The sequence below is a fragment of the Dermacentor andersoni genome, chromosome 6 (assembly GCF_023375885.2).
Source record: "Dermacentor andersoni chromosome 6, qqDerAnde1_hic_scaffold, whole genome shotgun sequence".
NCBI classification, from domain to species: Eukaryota; Metazoa; Arthropoda; class Arachnida; order Ixodida; family Ixodidae; genus Dermacentor; species Dermacentor andersoni.
In genome coordinates, this window is record NC_092819.1 from 176033734 (window position 1) to 176050986 (window position 17253).

Genomic DNA, 17253 nt, shown 5'->3' on the forward strand with positions numbered 1-17253 from the left:
GCCGGCGAATGTGCCCACCCCTGGCTGGAACAGGGACTTGAACTCCGTGAGGATGCTGGGGACGTCTTTCACCACATGCAGGTTGGCTTCTTGGTACTCTGGCAGACGAACGCCCAGTGCATGAATCCAGTTTTGGCCCAGCAGCATCGGTGACGACCCTTTGGTTAAGTAAAGGGGAAAAGTTGCCTCCCTGCCACCAAAGCGAACGCTGACCTGTGCCTGACCCTGGCCCGGGGAGAGCTGCCCAAAGTAGCACATCATCACGTCCGAAGCTTTGACGGTCATGCTGGTGAAAGTACGCCTGAAGAGTTTCCCGACCATGACCAACACGCTGGCCCCTGTGTCCAGCTCCATGGAAACGGGGTGCCCGCAGATTTCGACGGTCAGCATGTACGGCGGCACAGACGATGGTACAAAACCTGTGTGCCACATGTCGAAAATCGGCGGGTCCTCGGCCACGACGTGGAACCTGACCGCGGAAGAACTTGAGCCTGCTGTCGCATGCCCCCACCGCTACCCTGGCCGCAGGCTTGTGTGGCACCTAGACTTGAACCAGGCTTCTGCTGCTGTTTGCTGTTCGTCCTCCCCCTTAGGCATACACATGCCAGGTGCCCAGTTTTCTTGCAAGTGAAGCATTGTTCTTGAGAGAACTGCACTGTGAAGGGAGTGGGCACCACCACAGCGACCACAGGTACTGCCCTTTGTCACCAACTTGTTGACCGCCGCTTCTGCCGACGGTGAGCCAGTTGCACAGGCGATCTCGCCAGCGTCCTTGGCGGCAACTTCCATTGCCAGCGCTGCGGTCACAGTGTCATCTAGCGAGGGGTCGGGAAGTTCTGCATGGTGGGGTTGTTGATGCCGCAGACGAAACGGTGCCAGAGCAGCGAGTCCAGTTGGTCCCCGAAAATGCAGGCACTTGCTAACCCTTGTAGCGCAGCAACGAACTGCCCGAGGGTCTCTCCTTCCCGGCGGCTCCAGTTGTTGAACTGGAAATGCTACATTAGTGCGGATGTGCTGCGTTGAAATGCGAGCACAGTATGGCGAGCAGCTCACCCAGCATCTTAACATGCGGCATGGCTGGCTTGAGAAGGTTGAGCAGGAGATCGGAGATGTGGGTCCCGCAGCTGGCTAAGAAAATGTCTTGCTGTTTGGCCTCGGGTAAGTCGTTAACCCGGAAGAACACGTGGACTTCTTCCTCGTAAATTGGCCAGGAGGATCCATCTCGAGCCTTCCATACAGTGGCATGGCGACAGCAACAGGGGGCGGTGTTTCGCCGATTGCGACGGCGTGGGACGATCCGTGGGCACTTGTCGCCAGTGTCGCGATCCGTCCGGTTTCGTGAACAAGGGAGGGCTTGAGGTACCCTCCATTAGACAGACGCACCGCAGCATGGTGCTGATGAACGATGACTGACCGCTGAGCAGCTGTGCTCGCCGTTGTTTATTGACATGGTAACCATTGTTGCCTAACTGAGCTTAGCAGGCCACCGAGGCTGGCGGGCCAACGAAGATTATGTCCGACAGGGCGTGACATGCTTGCTCGAAAAATCAATCGGCGACTGTATTTATTTGCATAAAAGGTCCAATTTCTTTACAATCAAATTTCGATATAATGAAGCAAATTGCGAATTTCGCCTACTTCATTATTTTGAGGTTTAACTGTATTTTCATGTGCGTCGTCCTTCCATGCCCACTTCTACGTGCATGAGTTTGTCTATTGAATTCAATGCAACAGAACTTTGTCATGCCAATGTTTGGCAACCTCGAAGCATTTGACGGAGGAGATGGAGATGCGTGGTCCTGCTACGTTGAATGCCTTGAAGGTTTCTTCCTCGCAAATGACATTGCAGCAGCAAAAAAAAAGAAGTTAGTCTTATTTAGTTCCTGTGGGCAGAAGACTTACGCTCTTTGCGGGATCTTGTTAAACCAACTTAGCCTTAAGACAAGACCTTGCATGAAATTATTTCTGTTCTGGGTGACCATTACTGCCCCAAGCCATCTGCTGTGCAGCGTTTGAGGTTCAATATGCGCATTCCCGCAGAGGGTGAGTCCATCAGTAACTTCGTGGCGTCACTCACAAGTCTCGTGCAATATTGCAACTTTGGAACTGAGCTTGGCAATATGTTGAAGGACTGCACCGCGGGTGGCATCAACGACACAGCCGTGCAAACGAGGCTCCTCGAGAAAGCACACCTTACATACGAAGACGCCGTGAAAACTTCGCTCGCCATGGAAGCTATGTAGAAAGATGCCAGCGATATATACAGTTCCAGAAGAAGATCGCAGAAGAAGGTTGTGGCATCAAAGGGGCATGTCTCATGCCCCTTTGAGACCACTGCAGGGAGGAACACCTCGCAACCGAATGCAAGCACATCAGCACTATGTGCAACTACTGCCGGAAGCAGGGACACATTGCTTGAGGGTGCAACTCAAAGAGAAACATGCTTTATCACAGAAGGGCAAGTCTACAAAAGTACACAATTCCGTGTCTCCAGCTCGTAAAACTTCAAGTGGAATGCACGAAGTCAACACTGTTGACAACAGCGCACCTGCCAATGTGATTGAGATGGGGCGAGTCAACACCATCGTGCCTTCGCTCCCCTTCCTCGTGACCGTCAGTGTTTGCAACTCTGTGTGCAACTGAACACCGGTGCGAGCGCTCCTCTCATTGCAAAAAGCATCTTCCGGAGCTGCTACGGTCAGCGACTGCCATGCCATCGGATGTGCTCCTACGGAGCTACTCGGGCGAGCTCACACATGTTCATCATCATCAGAATCATCATCATCAGCCTGGTTACGCCCACTTCAGGGCAAAGGCCTCTCCCATACTTCTCCAACAACCCCCGTCATGTACTAATTGTGGCCATGTCGTCCCTGCAAACTTCTTAATCTCATACGCCCACCTAACTTTCTGCCGCCCCCTGCTATGCTTTCCTTCCCTTGGAATCCAGTCCGTAACCCTTAATGACCACCGGTTATCTTCCCTCCTCATTGCATGTCCTGCCCATGCCCATTTCTTTTTCTTGATTTCAACTAAGATGTCATTAACTCGCGTTTGTTCCCTCACCCAATCTGCTCTTTTATTATCCCTTAACGTTACACCTATCATTCTTCTTTGCATAACTCGTTGCGTCGTCCTCAAATTAAGTAGAACCCTTTTCGTAAGCCTCCAGGTTTCTGCCCCGTAGGTGAGTACTGGTAAGACACACCTATCATACACTTTTCTCTTGAGGGATAATAGCAACCTGCTGTTCATGATCTAAGAATGCCTGCCAAATGCACCCCAGCCCATTCTTATTCTTCTGATTATTTCCGTCTCATGATCTAGATCCGCAGTCACTACCTGCTCTAAGTAGATGTATTCCCTTACCACATCCAGTGCCTCGCTACCTATTGTAAATTGCTGTTCTCTTCCGAGACTGTTAAACATTACTTTAGTTTTCTGCAGATTAATCTTTAGACCCACCCTTTGGCTTTGCCTCTCCAGATGAGTGAGCATGCATTGCACTTGGTCCCCTGAGTTAATAAGCAAGGCAATATCATCAGCGAATCGCAAGTTACTAAGGTATTCTCCATTAACTCTTATCCCCAATTCTTCCCAATCCAGGTCTCTGAATACCTCCTGTAAGCACGCTGTGAATAGCATTGGAGAGATCGCATCTCCCTGCCTGATGCCTTTCTTTATTGGGATTTTGTTGCTTTTTTATGGAGGACTACGGTGGCTGTGGAGCCGCTATAGATATCTTTCAGTATTTTCACATACGGCTTGTCTACACCCTGATTCCGTAATGCCTACATGACTGCTGAGGTTTCGACAGAATCAAACGCTTTCTCGTAATCAATGAAAGCTATATATAAGGATTGGTTATATTCTGCACATTTCTCTATCAACTGATTGATAGTGTGAATATGGTCTATTGTTGAGTTGCCTTTACGGAATCCTGTCTGGTCCTTTGCTTGACAGAAGTCTAAGGTGTTCCCGATTCTATTTGCGATTACCTTAGTAAATAGTTTGTAGGGAACTGACAGTAAGCTGATCGGTCTATAATTTTTCAAGTCTTTGGCGTCCCCTTTCTTATGGATTTGCATTATGTTAGCGTTCTTCCAAGATTCCGGTACGCTCAAGGTCATGAGGCATTGTGTATACAGGGTGGCCAGTTCCTCTAGAACAATCTGCCCACCATCCTTGAACAAATCTGCTGTTACCTGATCCTCCCTAGCTGCCTTCCCCCTTTGCATAGCTCCCAAGGCTTTCTTTACTTCTTCCGGCGTTACCTGTGGGATTTCTAATTCCTCTAAACTATTCTCTCTTCCACTATCGTCGTGGGTGCCACTGGTACTGTATAAATCTCTATAGAACTCCTCAGCCACTTGAACTATCTCATCTATTTGAGTAATAATATTGCCGGCTTTGTCTCTCAACGCATACATCTGATTCTTGCCAATTCCTAGTTTCTTCACTGCTTTTAGGCTTCCTCCCTTCCTGAGAGAATGTTCAATTCTATCCATATTATACTTCCTTATGTCAGCTGTCTTACGTTTGTTGATTAACTTGGAAAGTTCTGCCAGTTCTATTCTAGCTGTAGGGTTAGAGGCTTTCATACATTGGCGTTTCTTGATCAGAACTTTCGTCTCCTGCGATAGCTTACTGGTATCCTGTCTAACAGAGTTACCAGCGACTTGTATTGCACACTCCTTAATGATGCCCACAAGATTGTCGTTCATTGCTTCAACACTAAGGTCCTCTTCCTGAGTTAAAGCCAAATACCTGTTCTGTAGGTTGATCTGGAATCCCTCTGTTTTCCCTCTTACTGCTAACTCATTGATCGGCTTCTTATGTACCAGTTTCTTCCGTTCGTTCTTTAGGTCTAGGCTAATTCGAGTTCTTACCATCCTATGGTCACTGCAGCGCACCTTGCTGAGCACGTTCACATCTTGTACGATGCCAGGGTTAGCGCAGATTATGAAATATATTTCATTTCTAGTCTCCCCGTTCGGGCTCCTCCATGTCCACTTTCGGCTAACCTGCTTGCGGAAGAAGGTATTGATTATCCGCATATTATTCTGTTCCGCAAACTCTACTAATAACTCTCCCCTGCTATTCCTAGTGCCTATGCCATATTCCCCCACTGCCTTGTCTCCAGCCTGCTTCTTGCCTACCTTACCTTGGCATTGAAGTCGCCCATCAGTATAGTGTATTTTGTTTTCACTCTACCCATCGCCGATTCCACGTCTTCATAGAAGCTTTCGACTTCCTGGTCATCATGACTGGATGTAGGGGCGTAGACCTGTACAACCTTCATTTTGTACCTCTTATTAAGTTTCACAACAAGACCAGCCACCCTCTCGTTAATGCTATAGAATTATTATTTTTTTATTTTATTTATGAATACTGCGATCTTGTACACAAGATCATAGCAGGTGGGAAACGTGTTAAGATACAGAATTACAGACACAAAGAAAATAAAATTGCACATAGAATTTCAACAAGAGATTTCAACTACCAGATGGCGCTAAAACGCGATTGGCTTGCTAAAACAGCCAATCAGCCTGATGGTCGAGGAGATAGTAATTGCCAAAAGTGATCGTCACAGAATACATCCCTTGCAGTAAGATAACCGGAGCATTTTCAATAAGCAGCCACATTTTACTGTTTTAGAGGCAACAGTGCTTGTATAAGAACTCTGCGTGACGACCATCCTAATGCACATCGTTCGAACTCTGCGCTTACCACAAACTGCCAATTCAGAGCTTGGTGCACTGTCCACAATCCCAAAAGTAAATGCACTAAAGCCTTGTGATGCATCCCGTACCTTGGTTCCTCCCATGCATGTGGATTTAAGATTGAGAGCAACACCCAAGAGGCCAGAGGCTGGACAGCCTGCTGAGTAGCCATGATGTGACCTTGGCATGCAGGTCTTTTGTGACCTGAAGCAAACTAATTTTGGCCATCAAGAGTCGACCCCTACTCACCTTGGCATCTTCCAGCTGAGGCAGACAACCCAGTTTGGAGCGCACACGGGACACGGTCTGCTGTGCCTTGTACGAATGCACACAGTTGGCCGATGGAAGACACACGACCAACTTGAATGGGAATTCATGCTGTTCAGTGCTGATGTACCTCAGCAGCTGGTCCAGGTCAAGTGGGGCTCGCTCTAGCTCCTCTGTCAGGGCACCCATCAGCACACCTGCGTCTGGTGGTAACCCCAACGACGCCATGACATTGGAGTCATTCCAACTACGACAAAATTTGCTCACACTCCCGTGAGAGTGTGCATCTGCTGGAACATGTTACAGTCCCTGAAATAAGCTGCTGCCAGTGGCATAGCCAGAAATTTCATTTGGGGGGGAGGGGGGGGGGGCTCACGACAGCTCGGCCTCTCCCTTACAGAATTTGTGGAGGGATCAAATACATGAATAACTGCACTGCCATTGCCAAAGGTGTTGCAAACGAATTCTTGAAGACTACACTCTGTCAAGACAGGTAAAATATGCATTTTTTCATAAAAGAATGTACTTGTATATCCCGAAAACTGTGCCCCAAATAAATAACTGATATCAATGGTTCCATGTTTTTGTCCACTTAATAAATAAAGAAAATGTCACACGACCTTTACAACTATATCAGCTTGAAACCAGCAAAGCAATGCATGCCGCTGATATGAAACAAGTAAAGGCCATGAAATCAACAAGCTGAGGGCAAATATTTTAATGAAACTTTGTCATTCAAGAACCTTGTTTACATTTTTGTACATATTCAACCGCCAAGAAAAAATCTCAATGACGCTGTCCTTTGTTCCAATGTATTGAGCAGAAGCAGCTGTCACCGGTGGTGAATTGTGAGTAATTGCACCGAAATTATAGTTCCAACAGAGAGCACATATAAAAAGCAGAAGTTCTGCAAAATATATGCAGTCGAGCCAAATGAAAGTGAGCCAACGCAAATATATGACAAACGGGGTAGTTTATTTTTAAAAATTGTTTCCATGAGCATTTAGACAATTGTACCACTGAATAACGAGTGGCGTGATTCCCGTCTCTTAAAGCTTCTCAAGTTGCTGCTTCAAAAAGTCAGTAAGGCTCTTTCATGTCATCGTCCGACACGAATCTGACTCCCTTGAGCTGGTTTTTTATGTGCTCCAATATGTGGGAGTTGCAGGGCGACAGGTATGGGCTGTACGGCGGATGTTGCAGCATTTTCCACTTGAAGTTGCCAGTTTTGTGTTAAACACATTAGTGACGTGGGGACAGGCATTGTCGTGGAGCAAGCCATTTGTCTATGTTCTACATCGTTTGTTCTTGATTGCGACAAGCAGCCGATCTGGCATTTCACAATATCGGAAATGATTGATAATCTCTCCAGGATTGGCAAATTCAATCAGTAATGTCCCCTGACGATCTTAAAAAAAAGTCGGTACCTTTCCGGCAGAAATGACGGCATTTGCTTTCTTTGTGGGTGGTGAATATGAATGTTTCCACTGTAAGCTTTGCCGTCGTGTTTCAGGCTTGTAGTAGTGTTACTGTGATTCGTCCACGGTCGCAATTGCAGACAAGTCGTCATGCTCATTGTGATACCGGATTAGATGAGCGAAGGCAGCGCTGAACCTCTCCGTCTTCTGGTGGTGGTTCCTACAATATCGGCATCCATTGTGCACACAAGGGCCGACAAACAAGATGTTCATGAATTATAGCGTGAACCGAACCGTGACTGATGTTCACACGCTCTGCCAGTTTATCGATGCTTATCCTCCGTTCTTGTCTAATCAGCTCATCAACCTTTCCGATCTGAGACTTCGCAATTTGTTGGGGGTGATTGCACGGTGGCTTTGGCCCGGTCTTGAATCGTCTTTGCAACTTCACGTCATTCTCTGAAATGTTTGCTCCAAATCACAGTGGCCAATGAAGTGCAATGTTCAACGTAGATGGCAGCCATAAGGCAACTAATTTCTTTTTTGGGAAACACCTTCAGCTGTCAAAATCCTCACGACACCCCACTGTTCAACTTTTGGAGCGTCCATTATGTCACGCAACCATCTTCAACTTAGTGTATGAGAGCACTGAAGAACATTTATCCTCACACCTGCATGTCACTTTTGTAAATGATAGAAGTCTGTGTGCTACGCGCACGTCTCGAAGATAATGAACAGAACTATTATTGCGCGAGGTGGGTTAGCTCACTTTCATTTCACTCTCCCATGTACCTTCGGAATGCTAAGCTACAATAGAATATACAAATGCGAAGGTGCAGCTTGTTAAAGGCAAAAACGTGTCACTGGAAAAAAAGTTCACTGCACGTACACACAAAACCTCGCAACAAGATATTTAATATACCTATAAGTCTCCGATAAATCTATGTGTCTAAGAAAAAGTCACTGTATATGATGCGTTAAATAAGGAAAATAAACATGTTGCGCAATCACAGATTCACAGATAACAGAATTCTAAGGCCCAACCCCCCTTCATTCACTCCCCCCGATGTATCGTGCGCGACGAAAGGCGGCGCTGTTGCATTTGGAGATGATCCCACCGCTGTCAACCAGTTGTTGGATCTGGAGGACAATCCCAATTGCTGTCCCCCAGAAATTAGACCTTGCCGTTGGGTGCGGGAGTTGGCCGAGGTTGAGGAGGACTTCGAGATGAAAACTGGAGGTTTATTTACATTATTTACAGTGAGAGTACAAAGAAATTAACAGTCATAAAGTCATTACGAGCCGGCAGCAACTCGGACGCTGCGGCCCGTGGCAAGAAGCTCGAAAGAGATCAATGAAGGAATGCTCCCTTGCTGCTCCCGGTCTCTGGCTTTTAAGCCCTTCGGTGTCTCGAAGTCACGTCACGTTCAGCCAATCGGCGAGCCCGCTCAGGTGACGCCATTTTCGGCCAATTGGCGAGCCCGCTCAGGTGTCGTCATTTTCGACGCAACAATGTCTTTCTTTCTTTTATGAGGCGGGGGAAGTGAAATGAAAAAACTCGAAGGAAAGCATGTTGGCCACAAATGAATGCCTACTTTGGGCACTTAAGAGGAAGCTTTACCTCAAGCCAAACTCCAATGCGGCCTATTCAAATACAAGTAAAACGCAAAAACACTTTTCTGAGATGAGATTTCTTTTTTCTGAGATTTCTGAAATGCATGTCATTTACTGCCCTTAAGGGCTCAAACTGCCACAGGCACATTCGAAAACGCTTTGAATGCATGTCGGTACACGTATTAGGCATATCGGTGCTCATACTGTGACAGGAACAGGGTGCACAGGTGTATAATTAAGAATACATACTGTGTTCCGTGGCAATAGCCCCTTCCCACGCTTGTTATGCTCCACTGCAATACTTTTGCGTATGCTTCACCAAGTAAGATTTCTGAACAGAGGCGAAGCTGACTTTTGGGAGCCGGCATTATGCAACGCACCGTGCTTTCCAAGCTTCTAAGCCAATCGCGAGCACCACAAAGGCGGAATCTGTGCCATTGCTGACAGCAGCGAATTCTTTCAATAAAAAACATGGCCCCCAATGGCATGTTTGTTTGGTTGTTTTCGCTTTATTGCGAACGTCGAAGCAGCTAGGCCTAGCATTGCAGCAGTGGTGGCTACGGCTGCCAGCGGATCTGCGTGCGAGAGCGCCGGTTTGAGGCTGCGAGGCAATCAAAATGGCAGCATGGTGGCTTTGCTTAACGCCGTTTCGGGCATGCAGTCACGGCGAAACCTTCGGAAAATCGGACGGTGAAGAGTTCTTGCGTCCGAAATTTCAGACGTTCTGATACATTGACCCTATCGGGTACATGGTGGTGCCACGAAGCCGTCCAAATTATGAGGAATCCGGAAAGTCAGTCGCTGATCGTACACTGGCAACTTCTCCAGCCGACAACAGGGCGTCAAAGACGATTCATTACGATTCCTGTCTGTTATTCGAGCGAGCATTACTGCGACTTTCGACCCTTTCAATAAAATTACAGCGAATTTTCCCTGATAGAGGCACAAATTCCCCGAGTATTCCCAGAGTTTTTCCAGACTACTCAAAATCCCCGAGAGTTCCCTGTTTTCCTGGTTTTCCCGGTTGGTAGACACCCTGCCACGACCACTTTGGTATAACAGGCGATTCATCATCACCAATGACTTTACATCAGCATCAAAGACACTTGGTGGGTACACACAAAAAGCCATCTACCAGGCTGGACAGGGTGTGCAGCTGCACCCTCGAGCATTGGCACACAAGGCACACCTTGTACAAATACAGCACTTGAACAGAATCAACTGAACAGTGCACACAAGTCAGGTGTAATAAATAAAAAGGTCGTAAATCGGTTACTAATGCCATAAATACCATAACAACACTGTGCAGGAAGCACTTGTACACAGAAATAGGTTCACATGAGTACGTGAATACCATATGAAATTGCATGTCGTCTTGTGAAGGGAAAACACTGAGAAAATTGAAGCACCACAGAAAAGCACATAAGACAAATAAGTGTGTTATCTGTGGAGCTCTGAAGTATTAAGCAGCACAGGATATTTTAATATTGCATGCCATAATTCAATCTAAAGTTCACGCACACTGTTAAGAACGGCTCACCCGAGGTGCAAGTTTTGCAAGTCAGTTGCGACAGCGGCGGCAACCTTTCTTGGAACGCCACCGTTACGCTCTAGCCTCGTCGCCGTTGTGACTGAATGCGATCGGTGGAACAACTATTGTTACTGAGTCGCCATCGCCGCCCTGGTCTGCCGCGAGCAGGGGAGTGCCCGTGGGAACGTAGTTCGAGGCTCCTTCCCACGTGCCGTCCAAGACGCAAGACAATGGGCACCCGGCCGCGCTGCGGGGGTCAGCTCGGGGAATAAAAGGCACCTTTCCTGACACAAGCCCCGAGTTCAACGAAGTCCGTCTGATGTCGGCTCCGGACCGCGAACCTGTGCGGAAGTGTGTGTGTGTGTGTAAGCCGTCCCGTAGAGAGGCGACTTGTTTACGATGACTGGTCGGCCGTTTCCGTCACCTGGGTATCGGGGGAGGACCGTGTGTTTATAAACCGCTGTTGTGCGGCTGCTCAGAGGCACTTTCTCAAGCAGTCATGTTAGACTGGTGTGCTTTTCTCTCGCAGTCATGCTAGACTGATGAACTGCATGTAGATACTGTAAATAAACCCATATTCCTAGTTCTCGATGAGAAGCAGTCCTTCCCTTCAACAACGTCCTCAGCGTGGATAAGTTGGACGACGGCATGGGCCAACTACCTTCTAGTTCACGCCCGACTCCAATCTTGACAATTGATTACGAGAGATGGGATTGAGCCCCCAATCCTAACAACACTCAGTGCACGGATATGCTGAGTCTTAGTCCAGACAATTCAGTAAGAAATTAATTGGTATTTTTCAATTCCAAATTATTGGACTTTTGCCGCACCGCCACCTGGCGAGATGGTGGTGACCCTTACAAGTTTTCTACAGCTCACGTAGGTGTTTTCGGCGAACATTGCCATGGTGGTCCTTCCTGATTGATTTAGGTTTGACCATGCATGCCTGGAACTGGTCGACAGTCGTTCTTCGTTTTAGACTGACTTTTTCGAGGCCTTCGAGCTGCAGCAATGTCCAGCCTGTGACGAATTTAATATTTTTGCGATTCCGAGCTGGCAACACAGCCAAGTGGGCGTCGACGCTGCCAAGCGTTGGCTGCAAAATCACCAGAGCTGCACTGTGACGATTGGGCGCGGAACTGGCGAGCTGGTGGTGGCCTTTACGAGTTTTCTACAGCCCACGCAGGTCATTTTTATTTTTACCCCTTGAAAGCATCATGCTACATTTTGCCGGTTCAACCCCAAATGCTTTAACCTCGCTTTTTGCTGTCAGCGATGGGGTTTTGTGTTGTCAAATCGTGTGCATGTAAGGAGGCATTTTTCACTTTTTTGTAGCCCAGCATTTTACCTACTGATTCTGCTGCTTTGTGGTGGGGATATTGAGTGCAACCCAGGGCCACCAACTGCTGAAAAAGTCCAAGAACTGTTGACTGGTCAAAGTAAGTTAATGCAGCTGACCGCAGGCGTTATTGCTTGGACTCTTTCTTCAGAAACTAAGCTAGAAAAGATTGACTCAGTTGAAATAATATTAGCTAACATTGAAGATCAGCAATAACAAGATCATGATGCTTCGACAAGCATTATTAAAAAAATGGATGACTTGGAAAATTGTGAGAGGTGCAATAATTTGTTGTTCTTTTTTATGGGTTGGCAGATCCTAAGGCCAATGAGATGGCAGCCGAGTCTGAGGAACTCATCATAAGTCAGTGCACTGCGAAGCTTGAATTGTTTTCGTTATCCACTGAATGTGCACAGAGGCTGGGCAAATTCAACGAAGGAAAAAGTCTGCCCATTATTGTGTGCTTCAATTCCTTAAAGACCGCCAAGCTGTGCTTGAAAAAGCATTCAAGCTTACGGGATCGAGCATTGCTATATCTGCCGTACTGTCCGTGAGAAGTGTAAGAAATTATGGGCTTATGCCAAACAAAACATCGAAGAAGGCTTTAAACCAGATCTGAAATTTGATAGGCTTCACTCGGGGTGCTTTCAATGGGACAATGAAGCCGACGTTGTACGGGAGCAGTGACAAGGTACTGTTAGTGCTGCAATGTGTCCGGTCAGTGATTTGTTAATCAATTGCCAGTACAAAAAATGAAGTTGACGATTTTCACGTTTTCTTTGTACCATCCAACCGACCATTGTTCTGGGCACAGAATCTTGGCTCAAACCGACTGTCTCAAGCACTGAAATATTTCCTGGCACATAGGAGTGTTTTCGTCGAGACCGCTGTGCACATGGCAGAGGGATGTTTATTCTTCTCCATACTAGTACCCAAAGTGTCCAAATGGAATATCCCGATAGTGAAACTGAAGCTATTTTTTGTAAGGCAATTTTTTAGGCCTCCTGGCTTTTCTATCAAACTACTAGTTCATTTATCCAATTTTCTTGAAACTATTAACAAGAATGCCTTCTTCTAGGGAGGGACTTTAACCTTCTGGATACTGACTGGTCAGCCGGGGAACAAAGGGATACTGCTCGAGGGAGTCTATACTCAACTTTCTTTGATATTGTAAATCAGAACACTTTCTATCAGTATGTGCATGAGTCATCATGCACTGATGTAACAGGTCGCATACTTGAGCTTTTCCTCTGTAACGCACCTAATGTTGTATAGAATGTACGAGTGTTGCCAGGATTGAGGGACCACAATGTTATTCTAGCAGATTTATCAGTTCTGCATGTGAAGGTTGCAAAAAAACTTGACCAAAAGATTTATGCCTACAGCAAGTCCAACTAGGAGGTGATTTGCACTGCTTTCGAGTCATTCTTTCCAACTTTTGATGCACTCTACTGGTGTAGCCAGGAGGGTTTGGGGAGTCGAAACCTCCCCTGACATTTTCTGACTAACTCCGCACCCCCTTTTCCACAGAACAGCTCTGAAAGAGCTACACGGATGAAAGGGAAAGCTTGAATGCGAAAGCAAGGCGAGGACTAGCAGCGGTTTGGAGGTGGGGGAGGGGATCCCCTCTCCGATGCACAGAACATTGCGGCTCCACTCATGGCATGCCTCTAGCTCATTCTGGATCATGTTAACCAAAACTCCTGAGGGAGAATCGGTGCTAAAAATTCCACACGGAGATAAAGATGGGACAAGTGTGTGCATAAAACTTGGGGGCATTGTTACTCCCCACCAGGCCATCATGTCGTCGAAGAGCTTCTCATTTCTGGCACTTGACCGAATCGTCGACAACGCTGCGCGGAAGAAAAGCATTCCGAAAATATTGCCACTTGCTTGTCTGGGATAAGCATAATAAGCATCTCCCCCCCCCCTCCTTTTTTAAATGAAAGCTTTTTGTGCCTCTTCTTTCGACTTTCCCACTACTGAGGCTCCTGCTGCTGTCAGGCTCACCGCATCGGGGGTGGTGCAGAGCATGTGTGTACATGACAGGAGCGCGGCAGAGAGAAAAGGCGACACAAGAAACTCGTTTAGACCTTTGCACTGCGTCGAATGTGCACAATGTTTCTTGGAGCTCCCTGGGCGTTACCACGTAAGCCTCTTGACAACTGTAATTATCCTTGACCCTCCCACAAAAGCACTGCGGCAGCACTTACCTTTCTACTAACATGCAACCGTTCAGAAGGGAAATAAATAGAATGGCAGGGAGGAGGGGGAGAGGAGGCAGAGAACGGAAACCACCAATGCAGCCACGAAACAAGTGAATAACAGCCTTTGCACTCTTCACTCGCAACTCGCATACATGGGGGGATGGCAGGAGAGGTAGAAAGTGATGTGAGATGCCTAGAAAACGCTACTACTAGACACGACAGCAGTTGCAGACAAACTGGACAAATTTAAATTCGACGTACGGTACGGCATGTTTCTGCTATTTCTATAAAATAAACAAGCAGACTTTATGCAGAGTGTGCAGAAGCAAAGCTGCATTAAAGCACACCGTAGGCTCTAGGTGACACTACGTAAGCGATCGCATAGAAAATCAACACTTCTGGCCCGCCACAGTGCATTGTGGCTATGGCATGGCTTGAGGTCGCGGGTTTGATCCCGACCGCAGAAGCCACCTTTCGACGGGGGCAGAATAAAGATGCTAGTGCACCTGGACATAGTGACACGTTAAAGCATACCAGGCTGTCAAAATTAATCCGGAGTTCACCACTACGGCGCGCTTCATAATCCTATCGTGGTTCTGGCACGCACAACCCTATAATCAAATTCAAGTTTAATACTTCTGCCAGAATGCGATGTGCCATGTGAGGCAATGACAAGGCTCAACCCACTTAGAGGTTATGAAATATGGCGCACAACGCCTGAAGCAAACACCTGTCCCTGTGTGTTTGTGCACTATGCAAACAAACAGCAGTGGCGCATGCAAGGTAATATTTAACATCAACTCACCCCTCTTGTGTTTGACTGAAAGTTGAAGTAATCAAACATTTGCCGTCAATCACCACTAATTATTGTCGATCAAAGGAAACTGCACAGAAAGCTGCCCTTACATCAATTCCAACAGTGCAGGGGACTCGGATATATTTTTTCTTCTTTTTTCCCCCTTGTCTCCAACTTTCATTATGTTACTAAACTTGAGATGACCTTGCTGTTGGGCTAGTTTGAACACGCTGTCAAGAATAAAAACAGTGCAAGAAACGAGACAAGAAAGGAAGACCTACAGAACATCGATTTGTGCATGACAAAATATATCAAGAACGAGGATGCTGGACCAGGGAAGCCAAGAAACTGCCACAATAAACAAATAGGAGGGCAGGTAGGTGAATGGCTTCAAAGTCCGTGCAAAAACAGAAATATAGGAATTTTTGGGGTGGCCGTGCCGTTCAACAACTCAGTGAATGTTGAAGAGTGCAACAGTGACTAATGGAAAAGAATTTTCATAATGAAAGTAGGATGATGGATACGACAAGACAGGTGGGGGACGCGCATTAAAGCCATCAAGAACGAAATTGGCAGATAATTATTCACATAGGGAGAGCGTCTCGACAGCCACCGTAGGAATGGGACCGCATCGATCCGGTACAATTCGCCTTGTAGGACGTGGGACACCCCAAGGCTCAATTCTTTCCTCTACTCTATTCTATATCGCGCTTGCAGGGCTCCCCCGGCTACTCGACCAGATCCCGGATGTCGCCCACGCTATTTATGCGGACGACATTACTATCTGGTCAACATGAGGTTCCGACGGAGCCATCAAGGACCGACTGCAGCAAGCAGTCGATACAGTTTCCGAGTACGCGAGAAAATGCTTAAGATGTGCTCCGGAAAAGTCGGAGCTCATAATCATTCGCCCCCGGAGCCGTTCCTCTACTCTCCCTATCACTGTGCACGTGGATGGCACACCGATACCACAGGTTGATCATGCTCGTATCCTCGGCCTACACGTCCAAGCGGATGGCAGGTCAAACTACACTGTTTCCCTTCTATCCAGACAGATTGAGCAAATTCTGGCCATGATCCGGAGGGTCTCCTACAGGTGCTCGGGCCTTCGAGAAGAGGACTTGCTGCGCTTGGTGGAGGCTTGCGTGATCAGCTGCCTTACATACCATCTCCCATTTCAGCGGTTGACCCAATCGCAACAACTTCGCACAGATGCAATGATTCGCAAAGCGACGAAGCTGGCCCATGGCCTCCCGAACTATACTTCCACACACCGTCTCCTTAACTTAGGAACACATAAGACACTAGGCGAGCTGCTAGAGGCACATTGGGTCAGCCATCGCCAGCGCCTCCTACTCACTCCTACTGGCCGCCATCTTCTCACACGGCTAGGATAATCTGTCCCACCCCTTGAGTCTGAAACCCGTCCAACAATCTTGTTGTCAGCGATACGCCAAGCACTAAGTATTCATCCATTGCCACGTAATATGCACCCCGAGCATGACAAAGGGCGGCGCAAAGCCCGTGTACAATACATTGGCCGCATGCTTGCAAACATCCCGGAAACACATACTTTATACACGGACACATCACGCACTCAAGAGGGCTATACCTCGGTAGTTTTGGATGGCACCGAATCCCTGAGAGACTCTGCTGCAATGCGCGGAACAAATGCCGCTTACGGAGAAATTCTCGGTGTTGCTCTTGCAATTCGATACGCCATCCATGTTCCTGAGGAAGTGTATATATTGACGGACTCGCAACAGGCATGCCGGGCGTTCCTATCAGGACACGGCATCCCAAGAGCGGCGCACCAAATTCTCAAACAGATCCCGCAAAATACACCAACCACACCTCCCTGCATCCACTTACTCTGGACCCCTGGTCATACCTCGCTGCCAGGTAACGAACGCGCACATGCGGTTGCCCGAGAAATTTCCCTCCAGGCGACCCGGCGTGGTGAGGCGACTAGTTCAGAGTGAGGGGATCCCTTGCTCCGTTACAAAGACATACTCCGTCATTATACACGCATTCGTTGCACCCACGCCGCACCACCGCCGTCCTTCTCGCGGGAGGAAGCAGTGGCATTACGCCAGTTACAAACCGCAACTTTTCCAAATCTTGTCTCTCTCAATAAATTCTACCCACACTGTTATGCAGATCGTTGCCCTGGCTGTGGCAGCTCGCCCACAATCTTCCACGTCATGATTAAGTGCACTGCAAACCTCTTTCCTCCCTTGCCAACTCTCCTTTACCCCCTACGCAACAAAGAGCTGTGGGGCGATGCCCTCCGCGGCGGACCTCCCGAGGTCCTCCGAGCTGTGATACAACGGGCTCGAAGCATCGCCGGAATCATCT

General features: G+C 47.6%; 1 protein-coding gene across 1 annotated transcript in view; it reads right to left on the minus strand.

Moving 5' to 3' along the window:
• xmas (RRM_XMAS2 and SAC3_GANP domain-containing protein xmas) overlaps positions 1–17253 on the minus strand; it is a 388469-nt gene that overhangs the window by 177664 nt on the left and 193552 nt on the right. Inside the window, exon 18 of the mRNA XM_050172352.2 lies at positions 5973–6193. Coding sequence (XP_050028309.1) covers positions 5973–6193 — 221 coding nt within the window. The remainder of the gene's footprint in view (positions 1–5972; positions 6194–17253) is intronic.